The 21,631-nt window shown below is 37.7% G+C and overlaps 1 protein-coding gene across 3 annotated transcripts in view; it reads left to right on the top strand.

The window, feature by feature from the left end:
• Positions 1-21,631, top strand: part of ap1g1 (adaptor related protein complex 1 subunit gamma 1) — an 88,802-nt gene that overhangs the window by 2,184 nt on the left and 64,987 nt on the right. For 2 of the 3 annotated variants that reach the window (XM_059993007.1, XM_059993006.1), the window contains exons 2-7: positions 968-1,058; positions 10,763-10,966; positions 13,172-13,296; positions 13,484-13,625; positions 16,125-16,221; positions 19,643-19,719. In XM_059993007.1, coding sequence (XP_059848990.1) covers positions 1,056-1,058; positions 10,763-10,966; positions 13,172-13,296; positions 13,484-13,625; positions 16,125-16,221; positions 19,643-19,719 — 648 coding nt within the window. In that variant the 5' untranslated portion in view covers positions 968-1,055. The remainder of the gene's footprint in view (positions 1-967; positions 1,059-10,762; positions 10,967-13,171; positions 13,297-13,483; positions 13,626-16,124; positions 16,222-19,642; positions 19,720-21,631) is intronic. The other variant, XM_059993008.1, reaches the window with a different exon arrangement.

Genomic DNA, 21,631 nt, shown 5'->3' with positions numbered 1-21,631 from the left:
GCCCTCTTCCGGTCTTCTATAAGGTTGCCCCTCATCTTTCTAACTTCCAGTGAATGCAAGCCCAAAGTATTTAGTTCAAACCTCTCTCAGCCTAGGCTGGTGAAGGTCCTTTGTCTGGTGTGACAAGCTATGATGATGATGATAAGTTACCATGCCCTTCTTTAGGTAAGGGGACCAAAGCTTATGCAGATTCAAGATGAGACCTGACCAATACTGAAATTGCAGCACAACTTCCCTGTTTTTAAAACCAAATCCCCTTTGCATTGAAGGTCAAAATGCTGTTTGCTGCCTGCTTGTCAGACCTGCCTGCTAACTTTTTGTGATTCATGCACTGGAACATCTAGAGCCCTCTGTACTCCATACAGTTGCAACCTGTAATCAGTCTTTTCATTTTGATGTTGATGAATCTTAACTAGAAGGCCAGAATAGTTAAAATAATATTTGTAATATTTAATGAACATTAACAAATATCAGCCACATTAGATGCAGTAATTCAATTTGACTTAACAGGACAAGTTTGATTCTTGTAAAATATATATAGCAAACCTAATTTTAAAACCTAAAATTTGACAATGTGGTATTGGCTGGTTAAGTCATGTGCAAGAGTGCTTTTAAATTGCTACTGTTATTCTTATTGCCTTCTGGGGCTTTAACACCCATATGAACCTGTTTGTCACCAACCAACTTCCCCACCTGCTGCAGTTATCAAGGATTTAGTTTGTTGCAAAATATTGTAGAACTTGGTTGTTACATTTCAAATAAATATGAAGTGTGATATCTTCATACAGTGCAGCTTATAGCTAATACTTTTTGAAGAAATTTGCAGATCCAAAAACCAATGACTATTTAGGTCAATAACCTTTCATGGTGTTTTTTTTTAAAAAGGTCATCAGCATTTTCTGATCTTATTTTTGTAGTCTTGGACAGGTGACAGTTTTGATCTGATGTTTATTTCTCCTTTGTGCAGCTTGTTGGTGTATTGACTTTGGAAAAAGTTGGGTCTCAAGATTTCTAAAGAACTTGTTTAAAAATTACCAGCTGGAAATAAAAATACTATGGTCGGTAGTTCACTTCTAATGTTCTCAAATTGTTACTGGTTGTGTACACTGCTTGCATTTCTTTTGAAGTATGAAAGATGAATGTGCACTGAGTGTGTTTAAGGAATTTATCAGGGTAGGTACAGGAAAACTATGGGTTTACCAAAAATGATGGGATGTAAGATTAATACTAAGCCATTATAGATACTACTTTCAAACAGGGTGAGTCTGAAATTCCTTTTGCCTATGAAAAGCTCCGTTAGTGAAGCGATTTTGGAACCATAGATCCAAGTTACAAGATCTTAGGCATCAACAAACAAGTTTATATATGGCCATTATAGCTCAAATTCTGGAAAGAAATTTTAGTTATACTAAGTTAATAGTATCTTTCCATCTCCAAAGGTCAAATATGGCAAAAGTGACTAGCTTAAGTGGGCATTTTAGTTGGCATGGAAGAGTTAGGCTAGTTTCCATGCTCTATTGCACCATGACTATAGTGTCATATAGTGTATCATGGAAGCAGGCCATTTGGCCTACCATGTCTAGGCAGGGTAGTGGGATCGCATACATATTTGCTTCTTCCTGCACCTGGTTTGACCCTTTCGATGCTAGATTATTTGAGTGCTCATTCAGACACTAAAGTACTATCAGCGACTCTTCTGATGCACTCTCAGACAGTGTATTGCAGGTAATTACCACTCTCTGGGTGGGGAAATGGATCTCTCAGATGCTCTCTTACCCCTTGCCCTAAATTTATATCCTCTATGCTTATTTCCCTCTTAAGGCAAAAGTCTCCTGTAGTTTGCTTTATATACCTCAGGCATGTCTACTCTGAACCTCATGTGAAATGTTCCATACCAGGTAACATCCTAGTGAATGTCTTCTACACACCCTCCATACTATCACATCCTTCTGCATCTCGCAGTTACACTGTCTTCTCTCTGTCGCTCTCACTCATCATCCCAGGAGAGATCAGTTGTGATCTACAAGCTCTCCTCAGTTTGTTCCCCATTCTAATAAAAGGTCATTGATCCATGACAGAATATTAGTTATTTACTTAACTAATTTGCAGAAGCAGTCTGTTATGAATTTTACATCCTGTCCCCCCTCCTATGGACAGGTTATGTGGCTTTAATCATTTTATGGGATCTGGCTAAAACCAAAAAATCTACAATTTATTACCATGCCCAGTTATCCTTGTGCAGGTGACAATGTGGTGAAGAAAATTTCCCACCCCGTACTTTTTGGAAGAGTAGTATCATCACCCAGTGATGAAAGATGATCTGGATATGGAGGAGAGCTTTAAAATTGTGAAATTCCTGTGTACCCATTCACCTTCTCCATCCCCATATTTTAATCTTATTTTGAATATACTGAGAGAAAAATTTAATACTCCTGAAATACATTTTTAGGATTCAGTACATTCAAACCAAAGTGCAATGATGTGAGTTGTAGTGAATATTTAAGGTGTTGAAGCAGCATTCATTGATGCACATATACATATACCATTCTTTGGCTGTGAGAGCAGACTGGAGCCTCCAGGGAAACATGCAAACTATACGGACATGAGGTCAGGATTCAACAAGGTGTGCTGTAACAGGAAAGCAGCATACATCATCAGGGGTCCCCACCACCCAGGACATGCTCTCTTTGCTACTGTCATCAGGAAAAAGTACAGAAGCCTCAGGACTCTGACCACCAGTTTCAGGAACAATTATACCTCGAACACCAGGCTCTTGAACCAGTGGGGATAACTTCCGGCGACCTATCACCAAACTGTTCTGTCAGCCTATGGACTCACTTTCAAGGTCTCTTCATCTTATGTTCTCAATATTTATTGCTTATTTATTATTTCTTTTGTATTTGCAGTTGTCTTCGCACATTGGTTGTTTCTCTTCCCTGTTGGGCATGGTCTTTCACTGATTTCATTGCCTGCACGAAAATGTATCTCAGAGTTGTATATGGTGACATACATGTACTTTGATAATAGATTTACTTTGAACCTGATTTTCCTCAGTTATGATGCAGCAGCCCTACTAGCTGACTGCTTTCTTGTCCTTATGTTAAACATTGAGGTTTTGAGTTGTATCATCAGTGTAGATTAGGTATTTGACTGCAGTGATGGTGGAAGGACTGAATGTTTGGGATGAAGAATATGGAGCCAATCACTATGTCATGTCTTGTATACTGTTGAGCTTTTTGAATACTGGAATTGCACTCATCAGTGCCAGTGCTGATTATTGTTGGGAGGTTGTTGGAACTTCTCTTGCTGGAAATGATTATTGGCTGGCATTGTGTTGCATGAATGTTGCTTGCTGTTTATCAGTATCAAGGATCATGAGTAATACAGCATAGAAGCGGGTCCTTCAGCTCACTATGTTTACATGAGCTGTCAACTCGCTAATCTTACTGATCCAGTTTAACAGCATTTGGTCTGTATCCTCCTCTACCTTGACAATTCAAGCTCTTGACCATTTTTAAAATGTTGTGAGAACATCTATGTTGTCACCAGCCGTGTATTCCAGATGGCAACCATTCCCTTCTTGGATCCTCGATCCCCTCTAGTCCTGTTACTCTTCATCTTAAACTGTGCTCTCTGGTTTTAATTGTGGAAATTTGTATAGCTATGTTTATATACATATATCATGTGCCCCTCCCACCCCTGCCCCAAACTACCATTCTGGTTACTCTGTCCTGTATCTTTATCAATATGTTTGCAGTTTATAAATTCAGAAGATTCTCAATTTTGGGTCAAAATTGTTTTTTTTTAAGTGCATCTTATATTTTTTTCACTTGCTGCTTTTGTACGTTGTTACAATATCCTTGATTAGTTTCTACGAAATGACATCTTTTACTTTCAGCACTAATTGTTTGTATATTTATTAGCTCAGGTTTTCTGCCTTGTGTCCCAAAACTTGAAGCTTCATGTCCCAATTGAGGCAATAATTTGGCATTGACAGTATTGACAAGTCAGTGATGTTATTGTATATATTGAGTTATATCAAACAGCAATTTTTGTGGCAAAATGGATAAAGAATAAGAATTATTTGAATATTGCCAGTGACAATTTGGTCTCTCTCCTTATACCTTGATTCAGATCCAGTATAGTCTAGTGGAATCAAAATTCTGACAGGTTTGGTACAGTTCCCCATTTCTCGTTTTTACTACAAGGTGAGTGATTTGGAAAACTGGGGAATAAAACCATATTGCTGAAGTAATGTTTGTAGTTGAAACAGCAGAGAAAGGGATCTTTATTCTTGTGTTATACCTCAATTTGATATGTCTGTTGATGTAAGGTGCCTAAACCTGAGAAGATTACCTTATGACCATTTTTAATTACAAGTGTACATCTTGTTCTAATTAAGTTTTAAGTTTTCGGAGTACTATGGGGAAGGGAAAAATTTCCAAATCAGCAATTATTTTTAAATTGCTGTTTGATATTAATGTGACTTGGAGGAACTAATGAAGTCTCTACAAATGGTTGGAAATTGTAATTCAAGAGAAAGGCCCTTAAATTTTTTTTAAATGTCAGATTTGAAAGCACGTTGAACTTAATGGAAATGACCTGGCTAGATTACTCATCAAATCTTGTTACACTTCTCTTGCTTCTGAAGTGCAGTCAGGTTGGAACTCCAAATTTACATGTTCTGTTTAGCATTGGTACTAAGCCAGAATTAATTTGCCCATGATGCCAAGGAATATAAAGCACAATTAAGGAAAATATACTCAAATCTAAATTTCAGTTTGTTTTAATATTATTGATCACCTCTAGTATGTGGTTCAAGTTGCAGTTTTTTTTTGTTGATGTTGAAAGTAGGGGATATTTCATTGAAGTTAAAGTTCAGTTGCATTTACTTTTAAGATGCTGGCTGAAGATATGTTAGCCTACAGAACTTTCACCCCGTTGGCTTGTGGGTCAGTTCACTACTGTATTGTGCAACTTGAACTGAGTGAGGTGGTAATGCATTTCACCACTTCTTGCACTGCATGGAGTACAAAGATCAAAATGCTTCCTGTTGCCTCAAATTTACTCTGTGTGCCCTGTTAATACTGCAGCCCCATACATTTGCAGGTCGTCATTCTGGATTGAAAGGATGTGATTTTTATTTTGTTGAATGTTATTTAAATCTTTTAACTTGTATTTTTAAGTAATTTTGAACATTAACTTTAAAAAAATACTAAAGCTGTTGGATTGGTTTGGAAATGGAAACTCTAAATCTGCCACCCAAGCTTGTGAAGGTGAAATAGACCAAGACACCAGGATTGTACAAATCACTGGCTGTGGCACTGACTAATTTGGTCCACTTTGAATTTAATATTTAGATCCTCAAACTGGAATCCTTTACCACTTTTGATCTTTGACTTGTAAAATTTGTTGACAAGGCGGGTAAAATTTGTAAATGGTTCCACTTGCTAATTAACCTATCCTCACAGCAGTAGGTGGGGGGACTGGTGGGTCATGGTGGTGTGATTGTGTAGTGGTTGGCACATTGCTTTACAGTATCAACGACCGGGGTTCAATTCCTGTTTGTACTTCTCCCCATGACAATGTGGGTTTCCTCTGGGTGCTCCCACAGTTCAAAGGCCTGGTTGGTAAGTGAATTAGACATTGTAAGTTGTCCCATAATTAGGTTAGGATTAAATCGGGTTCCTGGGCAATATGGCTTGAAGGGCCTATTCTGTACTGTATCTCAATAAATAAATAAATTCCACTTTTTAATCCAGGGGAAATGGTCAATAATTTGTATTTTTTAAACTAATATATGCTGAGGTGGTGTAAATTTAGTTTGTTTTATGATCAATTCTCCAGCATTTATGGTTCTTCATTTTTTGTCATGTATTTCAAATTACTTCAGTCATTGTGAAGCTTTGTGCTTCAAGAAACATCAGTGTTAAAGCTTTCCATGAGGTAGAGTGCATTAGAGTTGTACAGCATGGAAATGGGCCCATCGACTCAACTGGCCCATGCTGACCAAGGTGCCCTATCCAAGCTTTTCCCATTTCCCGTTCAACGTTTGGCCTATAACCTTTCCAGTTCATGTGCCAGTTATTGCATCTGCGTAATCACTTCCTCTTGCAACTCATTCCTGAAAAATACTCTTTTTTTTAAAAAAAAAGCCTCTCAAGTTCCTCTTAAATCTGCTCTCTATAGCTGTCCCCTAGTACTCGATCCTTCATCATGCAGGCTGAGTGCATTTGACACATCTTTGTAAGATAACCTTTCATTCTCCTGCGCACTAAGGAAGGCATAGCCTGTCCACTCTCTCCCCATTATTTAATACTTCAAGTCCTGGCAAAATTCTTGCAAATCTTTTGCATTTTTTCAGTTTAATAACATCTTGCTTATAGCAGGGTGACCAAAACTGACATGATATTCCCAATTGCAATCTTATCAGTGCAACCACTCCATGATCTTCCAACTTTATACTCAATATCCTGGCTTAAGAGAGCTGGCATGCCGAAAGCCACCTTCACTACCCTGTCTATCTGTGACTCCCACTTTCAGTGAGCCGTGTTCTGTTCTGCAGCACCCCCAGGACCTGCCATTCACTGTGAATGTCCTATCTGGATTTGACTTTACAAAGTTCAACACTTTTATCTGAATCAAACTCTCAGATTTTACTTTGTTATACTTTCTTAAATAACGTTACAATATTACTACCCTCTAATTTACCGCCACCCCACCCTTGGCTTATGATAATGTAAATACCTCAGCTAGCAATCCTGCTATTTCTTTTCTAACCTTCCACAATGTATTTGGATATACCTTCCTGGGCACTGGAGCCCTAGCCCTTGTCTACCTTCATAAACTTTTTCTTGGTGCATCATCCAGTCAGGCAGTATGGGTAAAACATGGTAAGCTGGTCTGAAAGATTAGGACCCATAGAATCCTGGAAGAGCTGGTTAGCTGGATTCAAAATTGGCTTAGAGATATGAAACAAAGGATGATGGCTGAAGGTTGTTTCTCAGAATGGAAGGCAGTTAATAGTTAATGTGCTACAGGGTTCAGTCTTGCGACCCTTGTTATTCATTATTCATGTAATTATTTGAATATGAACACAAGGAATAACCACAAAGTTTGTGACTGACAGAAAGTTGATTGAGAAGGTTACCTGTTTTGTCAAAGGTACTTTATGCTCCTTTTGTCCTCCTGATTTCCTCATTGAGTGCGCCCTGCATCATTGTTCTTTCAAGGATTCGCTTGATCCCAGCTGCTTGTTTCTGGCCGATGCATGCTTCCTCTTTTTACCTGAATATTCTTCATTTTCGAGGGTTCTCTACTCCTACCAGCTTTCCCCTTCGCTGGAACAATTGATACCATCAGAGTTTGCCTTGCTCCTGGTTTAGAGCTTGAACTTGCGGGGAGGTTCTGTCCCTTTCCATAGCTATTATACAACAAATGGAACTATTGGCGGAGGTCCCAAGGTGCTACCTCACTGTCACCTGCCCTCCCCTATTTCCCAAGAGTAGATCAAGTTTTGACCTCTTCCTAATAGAGCTCCTCTCTGTATTGCCCGAAGAAACTTTCCTGAATGCAGTTGAATTCTACCCATCTTGGTCTTAATAGTAAGACTCCTAGTCTGTCAGGAAATTCCCTTCAATAACAATTTATTATTCTTTCAACTCTCCACAATCTTCCTGTGTATTCATTCTTCTACTTCCAGTTAATTTATTTGGGAGCGTATAATGCATTTCCAACTTCATGATCATCCCTTTATTTCTGAGCTCCACCCATAAAGCTTCACTGGATGAACTCTGATTACCGCTGTGACATTTCCCTTAATCAAAAATCAACTTCCACTTCTTTTCTCTGCCTCTATTCCACCCAAAGCATCTGCACCCCTGTCGTGTCCTTTACTTAGCCATGTTTCTGTAATGGCTATAACATCTCATCTCAGTTTTATGCAACTATCCACCCCCCCCCCCCCCGCCAGTTCATTTGACTTATCTGCCAGATCTCTTGCATTGAAATAACTGCAATTTAATCCAATTGACTTTCCTTGCTCCTTGCCATTTTTCTGCCTGTCACACTCATTCAGCTTGCTGTCACTGGTTTCTGCTTAACTTTCCTGCCTCCCATACTCCTTCCTGATGCTTGTGATCTCACCTCCTGCACATCTACTTCAAATTCACTCTAGTTATACTGGCAAAGCGCCCATGGTAATGGTTCCCTCCAGTTCAGGTATAATCTGTCCTCTTGTACTGGTCATCTCTGTCCCAGAAGATGCTTCAAAGATCATGTCATTAGGACATGAACTTTTAGAATGAGAAACAGATTCTTCCCCTGGCCGTAAGATTGAACTCCCTGCCACTGCCCAGCTCTCATCATGTATGAACTTTTAAAATTTTATCATATGTGCACCTTATCGCTAAATTATTTGTAGTAATATTACTTTGTGTTATGTCTGTGAATTATGTATTGTATTGCGCACTTTGGTCTGAAGGAATGTTGTCTCATTTGGTGAAGTACATGTGTGCAGTTGAATGACAATAAACTTGAATTAGGTACACCATACTACAAACTGAGAAGGGTAGGACATCTCAAACTGTGAAATAAAATCACAATGCTGTCATGAGGGATTGAGAGAAATCATTATTCAAGACTGTTTAATGTCATCCACACAAGTGTAAAGGAGAATGAAATAATAGTTACTCTGGATCCAATGCAGCACAAAATAAATCACAAAAGATAACACTAATAATAAAAACACAATAAATATAATGCTTAAGACAGCTTATATACATTGATTATTTCCATAAAGTTTTGGTAGGCTGTACATTGGGTGGTTGGAGAGATAGTAAAGTGGTGGTGGACCTCGGGGGGGGGGGGGTGGGAGGTGTTGATCAGGGTTACTGCCTGGGGAAAGTAACTTTGGTCCTGGCGTGGATGCTCCTCCCTGATTTTATATTGTTCAGGTAATCTCATTTTAAAATTCTCTTTTGTTAAATGTCGGTGTTATTGTAGGATGGTATCGTGGTTTTGTGTTTATGGATTAGGCTATTGTGCTAATGGACTGTAGACTTTTTCAGACTTATGGTGTTTATATTGTGCTTTTTATTGCTAGTTCCTTTTCTGTTTTGTTATGTGAGGAGAGGGTTCTGTTGTGTTCTTGGGTTTTTTTGGGTGTTATGTTCTGTTTCGTGCTGGGAGAGGGGGTTTTGTGGTTGATGATCAGGATGCCATTCTTTTTTGTGCAGGTAGTGGGGTGGGTTTGATGTTTCTCTTTCTTTGTTTTGTGACTATTTGGAGAAGACAAATTTCATGTATGGATACATGTTTTAATAATAAATCAGCCTTTGAACCTTGAATGTCGTCCTGTTCTGCCCTTCTCCCATTCCACAAGTCACACCCCAAGTCAAGACAGCTTTAAAAAATCTATTATTATTGGTGTCACTGGGTTAATTGAGCTTTTTAGTTTATGTAAGGCCTTTGAACATTGGCAATAAATGTATCTTTTAGTGCTTTTTTTGTCTTATTTTATGCAAGTGGAGGAGAATTATACCCAGCCTTTGTATTACAAGTTATGCCTACTCTCTGCTTCTCCAATTCAGTTCTGTCAAGGATATTTGGAGGATAAAAAAAAGTAATAAGAATAAAATTGAAATTAAGCATTGAACTTACTGGAGATTTGCATCTCACTGCAAAGTGTATATGTAGATTTAATCTTTCCTTCTCCACAAACACCTATATAGTGGCTCTCATTATGAATCTAATTTACTTACCAGATACCCATTATAAAAGGTTGAGGATTTGTACATTGCATATAATTGCTGCATTCAAATTTCCTCTCCCCTCATCACCTGTCTCTTGATTTCTCTTTGCAGATGTATCTTTGGCTAAATATAATTCTTAATCTTGTGCTTTGAGGATAGCTTAAGTAAGTTGGGGCTTTTCTTTTTGGAGTAGAGAATGAGAGGTGACTTGATGGCAGGGAAAAAGCTGTTCCTTAAACATTGGCTGTTTGTCTTCAGGCTCCTGTGCCACCTCCCTGATGGTAGAAAGAGTGAATGTCCTGGGTGGTGAGTCCTTAAAGATGCATGCTGTCGGCTTTTTGAAGATGTTCTCTGGTGGGGTGACTTGTGCCCATGATTGGGCTGGCTGAGTCTACAACTCTCTGCAGCTTCTTCCATTCCTGAGCATTGGAATCTCTATAGGTGAAAATGCACCAGCCAGAATTCTCTCCATTTGATGTACCAAATCTCCTCAAACTCCGAATGAAGTACAGAAATGTTTAAAAGCTTCTACACTGTTACTTAGATGTTTATCGACAATAGTTTTTGGTGTTCTGAATGTTCATATTGATCCTGATCTATTTGTGCCTTTTGTTTTATGAATATTACAGTAATTCTTTGAACTCTGAAGACATAAAGCTTTTGATGTACGATATTTTGAACACAAGGATAGAAAATTCTACAGCAAAGTCTGTATTTATAGAATTATTTCAAAGATGTTTTCCTGAGATACAGTTTCAATAAATGAAAGGTATAATTTTTTGTATTGTAGACATTTGGATGCAGGTAGATTTGTACACAAATGTTATTAAATTTTGACTGCCACTGAACAATGCATTCTTCTCAAGCAAATAATGAAGCCTTGTTGGGCTTCCATGAATATTTTAAATTGTCCTAAGTATCTGGCATTCAGCTTGGTGTACTATTTTAAAAACTTATTTATCTTATTTCAACAAAAAAATTATATGCTGTATCTATTTTTTAAACCCCAGAGGATGCCAGCCCCCATCAGGTTGAGGGAGCTAATCCGGACTATCCGGACAGCCCGGACTCAGGCTGAGGAACGAGAAATGATACAGAAGGAATGTGCTTCAATTCGTTCTTCATTCAGAGAAGAAGATAACACCTACCGATGTCGAAATGTGGCAAAACTATTGTACATGCATATGCTAGGATATCCTGCACACTTTGGACAGGTAATCCAGGATACTTTGAAAAGAGATAAAGTGAGGATGTGGTTCTGTTAGTTTATCAAATATTTTGTTCTGATTAGTAAACAGTGAACATTTGAGAAAACAGTTTTCTGCTTGTGTTGATCTTTTGAATTGCTCTTCTAGATTTATGAAATGTCACTGTTAATTAAATGTTTAAAGCTTCTTTTAAAAAAGATTTGAGTTTTTCAGGCCAGGGTAGCTACAGGAATGTACATGGCATAAATGCTGGATTGAAACGAATTGGTTAGATTATTTTCAGGTATGGAATTGAAAAACTTTTCTATTCCTTGTGTTTCATGTTTGGAGACCTATTTTAGGATTTAGGTTACCTGCATGTTGATAATAGATGGGTTTTTGTGTTTTAAAAAAAAAATTGCATTTAATCTGTTAACTAGTGAAATATAGCCTTGCAAATCTGGAATGTGAAGGGGAGAAATTTCATGGGGAAACATTCATAAGTTAGAATTATGTTTCTCTTCTAATAAAAAAAAGTTTTGCTTACTGCTTCCTGAAGCTACTAAGTTTTTTTCATGCAAATAATAAAACCAGTGTATTATGCCTAAACAAGGGATATTCCAACAGAATGACAGGAGCTGGCTTGCATTTACTGGGAACACAGACTACATTGCGGACATATTGAGCAAGACTTTCAAAGAGATTTTTTTCAGTGCTCAACAAAAGTATATTTCAGTTAAAACAAGGACAGTAAGAGTGGCAAGAGCCATACTTAGGTAACTAAAATAATGTGGAAATGGCCAAGGCCTTGAACGATTATTTTGCGTTGGCCTTCACATGTTAAAGAGATGTTATGGATGTGACAGAATGTGAGAACCTAGATACAATCATCTCTAAAGGGGTACTGACAAGTAAACTAGTGATTTAAAGGTAAACAAGATCCCTGGTCTTCATAGGATGCATCCCAGGGTACTGAAAGAAATGACAGAAGTTATAGCAGATGTGCTGCGATAACTTACCAAAATTCTCTAGACTCTGAGCAGGTCCTGGCAGTTTGAAAGACAGTAAATGTCACGCCCCTGTTTTAAATAAAAAGCTTGTAGTTGGGAAAAGGCTTGAAGCTATAATTAAGCAATAGTGAGAAATTTGTTAACAGGCAGACACAGTAAGGATTCATGAAGGACAGGTACCATTTGGCAAACTTATTGGAGTTCTTTGAGGATATAATGTGTATGGTAGATAGAAGGGAACAGGTGAATTTCCAGAAAGTGTCCAGTAAAGTGTTGGGTAAGACTTTCCCATGAGATAAGAATGTGTGGAGCTGAGTAATGTTGGAGGATTGGTTATCCAATAGAAGGCAAAGAGTTGGGATAAATGTGTGTTTTTAGTTGGCATATTATGCAATGGATGCACATTCTGCAGAGAGATGTAGATAAGTGCATGAGTGAGGGTCTGGCAGATGGGAGTACAACGTTGGTAAATGCTAGGTATTCCACTTTGGAGAGAAACAATAGATCAGATTGTTATTTGAATGGTGAAAGATTGCAGCATGTTGTCGTGCAGACGGACTTGTGAATGCATGTTCACGAAATATATTAAGTTTTTTTTGCAGGTGCAACAGGTTACTAAGAAGCAAATGGAATGTGGACTTCATTGCTGGAAGGTTTGAACTGAGAGCAGGGATGTTATGCTGCAACTGTACAAGGTTCTAGCACATTTGTACCTGGAGTACAGCATTCCGTTCTCGTATTGTTACTTGAGGAATGCTACAGTGGCTTTGGAGGCAGTACAGTATAGAGATGAGAGTAGTTCTTTGTCCAGGGAAACAGAGGCTATCTTATTAAATATATTTAAGACAAAGATTTTTGTATAGCAAGGGAATTAAGGGTTTTGGGAAAAGGCAGGTAGGTGAACCTGAGTTCGTGGCAATATCAGCCATGATCTTATTGAATGGCGGAGCAGTCTCTACTGGCTCCAATTTCTTGTGTTATTACATTTCAAATATTCCTCTCTGTCCAGGCCCTTAATACTGAGGAAAAACTTCCTGGTGTACTGAAGTTTTTTTTTAAAACAAATTCATTTGTAATCAACATTTCAGTTGTTGGAATGCAGAGTCTGGGGCCTAAAATTTTTAGTTTTGCTGGAATTTGGTAAAGTAGCTTAAACAGTTGAGTTTCCTTTTAATGATAAATTATTTGAGATGTATTTTGAGGAATGTTTTGTTTATTGCAGTTGGAGTGCCTAAAACTGATAGCCTCACAGAAATTTACAGACAAGCGGATTGGTTATCTAGGTGCGATGTTGCTGCTCGATGAGCGGCAAGATGTCCACTTGCTTATGACAAATTGTATTAAAAAGTGAGTACTGACTTGTATGCAATTAAATTTGGTATGTACTGTTAAGTATATGTCTGTATATTTGCTATTTGAAAGCTGCAATTTTCCATATGAATGAAAGGAAAGAATAACCAGAGTATTAAGTTCAATTGTGAAACTGAGTCATAATTCTACGATTGAACCGTTTAATTTTAATTTTGTTATGCAGTGACTTGAATCATAGTACTCAGTACGTCCAAGGTCTGGCACTCTGCACACTTGGCTGCATGGGATCATCAGAGATGTGCAGAGATCTTGCAGGAGAAGTGGAAAAACTGCTAAAGACATCCAACTCCTACCTAAGGAAAAAGGTAAAGATTTTTGGTTCTTACTGCAGTGTTAGCTCTGAAACAGATTTTAATTACTTTTTAAAAGAAAACTATTAATTTATGCTAACATTCTTTCATCAATCTGTGGGTTGTCCCATATAAATGCAAACATAGCTACTTGATTGGCATAAAGATGAAAGTAACAAATGCCAGAAAATATCAGTTATTAGTCAAAGGACAATGAGAAAACCTGGTAATTATTTTGCAAATAAATAGCTAGGTTAAGAGCATAGTTCAAAGTAAATTTATTATCAAAGTTCCTATGTTACCATATGCTACTTTGAGATTTTTTTGCGAGTATTTACAAGAAAAGGAAACACTGTAAATTTTACGAAAAACTATACATAAACAAACTGATAAACGACCAATGTGCAAAATGACAAACTGCAAATAAAAAATAATTCTAAGAACATGAGTTGTGAAGAGTCCTTAAAAATAAGAATGTAGGCCATCAAACCAATTCAGGGTAGTGTGATTGAAGTGATCCAGTCCAGTTCTGGAGCCAGATGGTTGTAGGGTAGTAAGTGTACCTGACCTGATGGTATGGGATCTGTACCTCCTGCCTGATATGGAGGACTGTGGTCTGGGTGTGGGTAATTGGGTCTAAGCAGAAAATGACCTTACTACATTGCTATTTAATAGTAGATTTGGGGAAATAGGCAAAGAAGTGGCAGATGGAATATTGTTGGAAAGCATATGGTCATAGACTTTGGCAGAAGGAATAAAGATAAGACTATTTTCTAAACTGGGAGCAAATTCATATCGGCCTGGTGATGCAAAAGGACTTCGGAGTCCTAGTGCAGGATTTTCTGTAAGTTGGCTAGTGGGATGAGTTGATCATAAGAAGGCCAATGCAATGTTAACATGAGAGGACTGGAATATAAAAACAAAGATGTAATGCTGAGGCATTGTAGGGCACTGGTCACACGACATTTGGAGTATTGTGAGCAGTTTCAGGCCTCTGTCCAACAAAAGATGTGCTGGCATTGGGGAAGGTCCAGAGGAGGTGCACAAGAATGATCAAAGGAATGAAAGCATTATTGTATATTTGATGGCTGGAGTTTAAAAGTATTAGGGTGGATCTCTTTGAAACCTACTGAAAACTGAAAGGCCTAGTGGACATGGAGAGGATATTTCCAATAGTGGGCGAGTTTAGGGCACAGCCTCGGAATAGAAGGATGTCGCTTTTGAACAGATGAGGAATTTCTTTAGCCAGAGGGCAGTGAATCTGTCGAATTCATTGCTGTGAAAGCCAAGACATTGGGTATATTTAAATTATTTCTTGATTAGTAAGGGCATCAAATGGAGGAGATTAGGGCTGAGGGGAAAAAAAATAAGGCATGACCAGATGGTGGACCAGACTGGGCAGAATGGCCTAATTCTCCTCCTATGTCTTGTGGTCTTACAATTAAGTGCTGTCTGTTTACTAGACTTTGTGTGCACTGGCCCACACAGATTATTCTGCATCTCAAGCACTGTAGTCTCTTCATATTTTCCAACATGATTTTCAAGATCATTTGCTCATTCATTTTATCTATCTATATTGTTTTATAACCACTTCACAATATGAATATCTATTTGTGTCATAAGCAAATTTAGTAATTGTCCATCGATATCCATATCAAATGCTAAAAAGCTGATGCTCTCAAAGCCTATTACCGTGCCATTTCATAGTTACATCATGCAAACCAGAAACTCGTGTAAATTCTCAAATCTATTAACTGATTAAATTTTGATATGCACCTGAATGTTACTTCTACCTTTTGCCTCCTTCCTGGTCCCTTGGTATCCATTCTATGCAGCCTTCGCACCCCCATCTCCAGGCCTAATTGTTATTTTGCTGTAACCCATCCTGGTTTTCATAATGAATGTTTTGGTTCCCTGTATTTATCAACTGGTACAGTCAGCACTTTGGCCCATTATTACTGTTTCAAAAGTGTAGTGGCATTCGTACCAGGTTTTGAGGCACGTGGCCCCGAGTTTGAATCTGGTCGGCCCCTTGCATGCTTTCCATCCATGCTTGTGCCTGTTTTCCAAGAGGATTAACCCGCGTTCCCTCCTTGATGTCCAGTTTATTTATTCTGCCGAATTCTGCATTGCAGGTAGTGGTGCTGATTCCTGCCACCCTTCAATGTAAGTAGCAGCAAGAAAGGAAACAATTTATTAAGATTTATGTATTCATGTATTTTTTTATGGTATGTTTAGACCATGGTATAGGACAGAATTAATCTATTCGACCCATTGAGTCTACTCTGCCATTCCATCATGGCTGATTTTTTAAAATCTTTAACCCCATTCTCCTGCCTTCTCCCCATAACCTTTGATGCCATAAGACATAGGAGACCTTTTGAAAGGTGTATTGCAGTAATTAAATAAATGCAATATAATTGCATAACCATCTACAGCAAATTGTGTGTGAACCAGTTAAAATGTTTGCATTGTTTTACATTATGCTTGTGCAAATCAATGATTTTTTTTCAGGCAGCGTTATGTGCAGTGCATGTAATTAGAAAAGTGCCTGAACTCATGGAAATGTTTCTGCCAGCTACGAAAAATCTGCTGAATGAAAAAAACCATGGTAAATTTTCCACTTTGAACATGTTGTTATATAGTAAATTATATTAATGTTTGAAAGTTGTTTGCTTGTCATAGTGCCATTTGATTTAGTAAATATGTAATTAAAATCTGTGGGTTGCTGCTAATGAAGTTACTTCTGTTGTATGCTCTTGAGGTAGTCACATTAACATTTACAGTGGTGCTAGAAAGTTTGTGAACCCTGTAGAATTTTCTCTATTTCTGCATAAATATGATCTAAAATGTGATCAGATCCTGAATTAAATTGACTTTATTTCTTACATCCTTCACACACATGGAGTAAAAATCTTTGTCTACATCTCTGTCTAAATATGCAATCATAGTAATTTATAATAAATAGAGCAGTCATTGTAACATAGAAATACACTCAAATCAGCGTGAGTTAATCAGTCTGATGGTTCTGGTGGAAGAAGCTGTCGCTGAGCCTGTTGGTTCTGGCTTTTATGCTGCGGTATCTTTTCCCGGATGGTAGCATCTGGAATAGATTGTGGTTGGGGTGACTTGGGTCCCCAATGATCCTTTGGGCCCTTTTTTCACACCTGTCTTTGTAAATGTCTTGAATTATGGGAATCCTGGATTTTCACGCAAGTCATAAAACTAGAGAGAGAACCCTGTTAAGTAATACCAAAACATTATAGTTGTTCATTTATTTATTGAGAAAAATAATCCAATATTACTTGTATTTGTTGGAAAAAGAATGTGAACCTTTGCTCTCAGTAACTGGTCTGACCCCTTTGTATAGCATTAACTTCAAACATTTCTGGTAACTGTTGATCAGTTCTATACATAAGCTTGGAGGAATTTTAGGCCATTCCTCCTTATGAAACTGCTTCAATTCTAGAATGTTGGTGGGTTTCCTTGCATGAACTGCTTGCTTCAGGTTCTTACACAACATTTCTATAGGATTAAGGTCAGGACTTTGACTCAGCCATTGCAAAACACAAATTTGCTGCTTTTTGCACTATTCTGTGGTTATGCCGTCTTTAGGATTATTGCCCTGTTGCATTATTCAACTTTCATTCAGCTTCAGTTGATGGACTTCAACCCTGGCATTCTTATGTAAAACGTCTTAATACAGTTTTGAATTTATTGTTCCCTCAAATATTGTAAGCTGTCCAGGCCCTAAAGCAGCCCCAAATCATAATGCTCCTTCCACCATGTTTCACAGTTGGGATAAGGTTTTGGTGGTGTGCAGTGCCCTTTTTCCTCCAAACAAAACAATGTGTATTTCTGCCAAGAAGTTCAACTTTGTCTCATCCAACAACAGAACAATGTCTAAGAAGATTTGAGGAACATCTTGGTGGTCTTTTGCAAACCTGTGATGTGCAGCAATGTTTTTTTTTTGGAGAGCAATGGTTTCCTCCATGATGTCCTTCCATGAACACCATTCATGTTCAGTATTTTTCTTATAGTGGGCACATGAACAAAGACTTTAGCAAGTTCTAGAGATCTCTGCAGGTCTTTTTCTATTACCTTTGGGTTCTTTTCACCTCCTTTAGCATTGCATGGTGTGCTCTTGGTGTGATCTTTGCAGGACGCCCACTCCTAGGGAGAGTAGCAGCAGTACTGAGTTTCCTCCAATTGTAGACCATTTCTCTTACGGTTGACTGATGAACACTTAGGTGTTTAGAAATGCTTTTGTAGCCTTTTCCAGCTGCATGCATCTCTACAGTTCTTCTAAGGTCTTCTGAAAATTGTTTTGATTGAGGTACGGTGCATATAAACAGAACTTTTTTGAGAAGAGCATGTTCTGTCATTAACCTGATTTTGTCCTTTTTTAATATAGGGCAGGGCACCTCTACAACCTACACCTCCAGTCTCATTTCATTGAGTGGAACTCCTGGCTCCAAATAGCTTTATAGAAGGCATTACCTCAGATACATTTTCCAACAAATACATCTAATATTGGATAATTTTTTGTAATAATTAATGAACAAGTTTTTTTGTTTAATTAGGTTTTATCTAGTTTTAAGATTTGGGTGAAGATCTTAATTTTAGGTCATATTTATGCAGAAATAGAAAAAATTCTACATAGTTCACAAACTCTCTAGCACTACTGTATATTATTTTGATTTATTGCATGCTAATGAGAAATAGAAGCTTTGTACCTATGGCCATTTTGACCTGTCATGTCAGAGCAGAGCTTAGGAATTATCTCCTTTAGTTGGTTTTGAGTTGGTTTTGAAACTCTTTTTTTGGCAAAGTTGTCCATTGTCAACTGTGATGTTTATCTATAGTCGTCCTATATTCTTGCCTTAGGCTGTTTCATTCTACTCCTTTCTGATCCAAGCATGTGTCCAAATGGCTTTAAGCACTGTAATTATATTTTCCTCTACCAGTTCCTGTGACAGATAATTTCACATAACCATCACCCTCTGTAGGAAAGCTTGTTCTCTTCCCTGAAAATTTCTGATCTTCTCTGTATGCTGATCCCTCCCCTTCCACCACTACTTCTTGATTAACTTCTTGACATTTCCTTGACATCCATTGCAATTGCTCTCCAAAATTGCAGCATTGGCTCTGATTCTCTTTACCCTTCAATATGAGTAGCAACAAGAGAGAAAGAGATTTAAGATTTTTCTGTTTTAACAATATCTATGGGAGAGGCAGATATATTAAGGACTTCTAAGAGATGTTTAGATAGTTACATTAATGAGGGAAACGAAGGATGTAGGCAGAAGGGATTAGTTAGCCATTTGGTTACTAATTTAATTGGTTTGGCGCAACATTGTGGACCAGAGGGACTGTTCTATGTTCTACCTTCTCTAATCCATGAGCAACATTGCATCTAAAAACCTTATAGGCAATGAGAATGTTTTTTTCCCTGTACATTTCTTACTTTCCAGATATATTGAGATTGCTTATATAAATCCAGCTGTTTCTTGTGTGATGTACTGTGTGAAAGTAAAATAAACGTAACACAACCTAGGAATAACAGAAATGTTGGATATTTGGCTTTTAATAAGGAATTTAAAAGTAGAATTTAATAGGTGGAATTCCATAGATGTGACGGTGCTTCTCTTTAATGCAATTTAATGTTATTCTCTCATCGGAATCGTTTCAGGGCCTAGAGGACCTGTAATGTAGTACTCAAATATTATAGTGCTGCTGAAATTAAAAATGTAAATTTTAATGCAAAATAAATAGGTGTTATCTATCCAACTGGACAGCATAAGGCTATTGCAGATTAGGTGCCTGAAAGAAAAAGTATTCCTTTGAATAATGACTCCATTCTTTGAAAAGTAAAAAAAATGACCAACGAGAAAGAAAGAAACTGGACAAAACCTTATATAAAAAAAAATTTGAATTTTTCTGCAATGCAGTTATATTTAATCCAGAATACGTACACAACTACTAATTGTAAACTTATTTTGTGCTATAATATTTATTCTTCCCTTTCCCAGGTGTCCTTCACACATCGGTTGTACTTCTCACTGAAATGTGTGAACGAAGTCCTGACATGTTGGCACACTTCAGGAAAGTAAGTTATCATACTTGTGTTCTTCATTCTTTTTAATTTGGTTTTTAATATGATTGAACACTTTTGCAGAAGTGGTTGAAGATTTAGTTAATTATACAGTACATTAACAAATAATGATACCATTATACTGCTGTACAAACTTGCACTAAAATGTCATTCACGGCAAGTTGAATTCATTGATCAATTAGTAGAAACCAATAAATTACACCTAGAAGTATACATGCAAGGTCAAATTTTAAATTACCAAATAGTGTATGGTTGTGAATTTAAAATGCTTAATTATTACAATATGGGTTGAATATGGATTGGAAGATGTAGAATCCTTTTTGGCAAGTTAAGAAACTATAAAAGTAAACACTCCCTGAATTGTATACAGGCCTCTGAAGAGTAGCAAGTATGTGGGCTATAAATTAGAATGAGAGATTCAAAAGGCATGTAAAAGGAGCAATTTTGTGATAGTCATCGGCGAACTTCAATATGCAGGTAGATTAGGGAAAATCAGTTTTGTGCTGGACCCCAAGAGGCGGAGCTTGTACAATGCCTATTAAAAATTTTTTTAGAGCAGCTGTGGTCGAATCCATGAGGGGAAAGGTAATTCTGGATTGTGTGTTGTGCAATTAACTAGATTTGATCAGGGACTTTAAGGTAAAGGAACCTTCAGGAGGCAGTGATCATATGATAGTTCATCCTGCAATTTGAAATGGAGAAGCTAAAGTCAGATGTATCAGTGGAGTAAAGGGAACTACAGAGGCGTGTGAGAGGAGCAAGCCAAAGTGGATTGGAAGGGGATATTAGTAGGGATGACAGCAGAACAGCAATGGCTATAGTTTCTGGGAGCAATTTGGAAGGCACAGAAAAGATAGATCCCAAAGATGAGGTACTCTAAAGAATTGTTGATGAGGCAACTATTGACTGACAAGTGAAGTCAAAGACAGCATAAAAGCAAAAGAGAGGGTGTATTATGTAGCAAAAACTAATGGGAAAATAGAGGATTTGGAATTTTTTAAAAACCAACAGAAAGTAACTAAAAAAAGCCATAAAAAGAGAAAAGGTGAACTATGAAGCTAGACAATAATATAAACAGATATTAATGGGTTTTCAGAAATATAGAGTAAGTGTTGAGAGTGAATATTTGATCGCTGGAAAATGATGCTGTAAAGGTAGTAATGGGAGACAAAGAAATAGCTGACAAGCTGAATAAGTATTTTGCGTCAGTCTTCACTATGGAAGACACTAACAGAATGCCAGAAGTGCAAGTGTGTCGGGGCAGAAGTGAGTGTTGTTGCTATTATTAAGGAGAAGATGCTTGGGAGGCTGCAAATATGAAGGTAGCCAAGTCCCCTGGAGTAGATTGTCTCTACCCCAGGTTTCTGAAAGATGTACTGTAGCTGAAGAGATTATGGAGGCATTAGTAAGGATCTTTCAAGAATCACTAGATTCTGGAATAGTTCCAGAGAGCTGGAAAATTACAAATGACACTCCACTCTTTTAGAGGGAGGGAGACAGAAGAAAGGAAATTATAGGCCAGTTAGAGTGACTTCAGTTGGTTGGAAAGATGTTGGAGTCTTAAGGATAAGGTTTGTGGATACTTGAATGCACATGACAAAATAGGCTAAAATCAGCATGGATTCCTTAAAGGAAAATTTTGCCTGACAAATCTGTTGGGATTCTATGTGGAAATAACAGGGATGACAAAGGAAAGGATGTTGTTTACTGGATTTTCAGAAGACCTTTGACAAGGTGCTGTACGTGAGGCTGCTTAACAAGATAAGACGCTATGATTTGAAATGAAAGGTACTAGCATGGATAGATTTTCTGACTGGCAAGAGGCAAAGAATAAAGGGGCCTTTTCTGGTTGGCTGCCAATGACTAGTGGTTTTCTACAGTGGTCAGTGTTGGGACGGCTTCTTTT

This window comes from Hypanus sabinus, chromosome 17 (genome assembly GCF_030144855.1).
Source record: "Hypanus sabinus isolate sHypSab1 chromosome 17, sHypSab1.hap1, whole genome shotgun sequence".
In the NCBI taxonomy this organism is placed as follows: Eukaryota; Metazoa; Chordata; class Chondrichthyes; order Myliobatiformes; family Dasyatidae; genus Hypanus; species Hypanus sabinus.
Note: the sequence above shows the minus strand (reverse complement) of the source record. Positions and strands in the feature narration are given on the sequence as shown.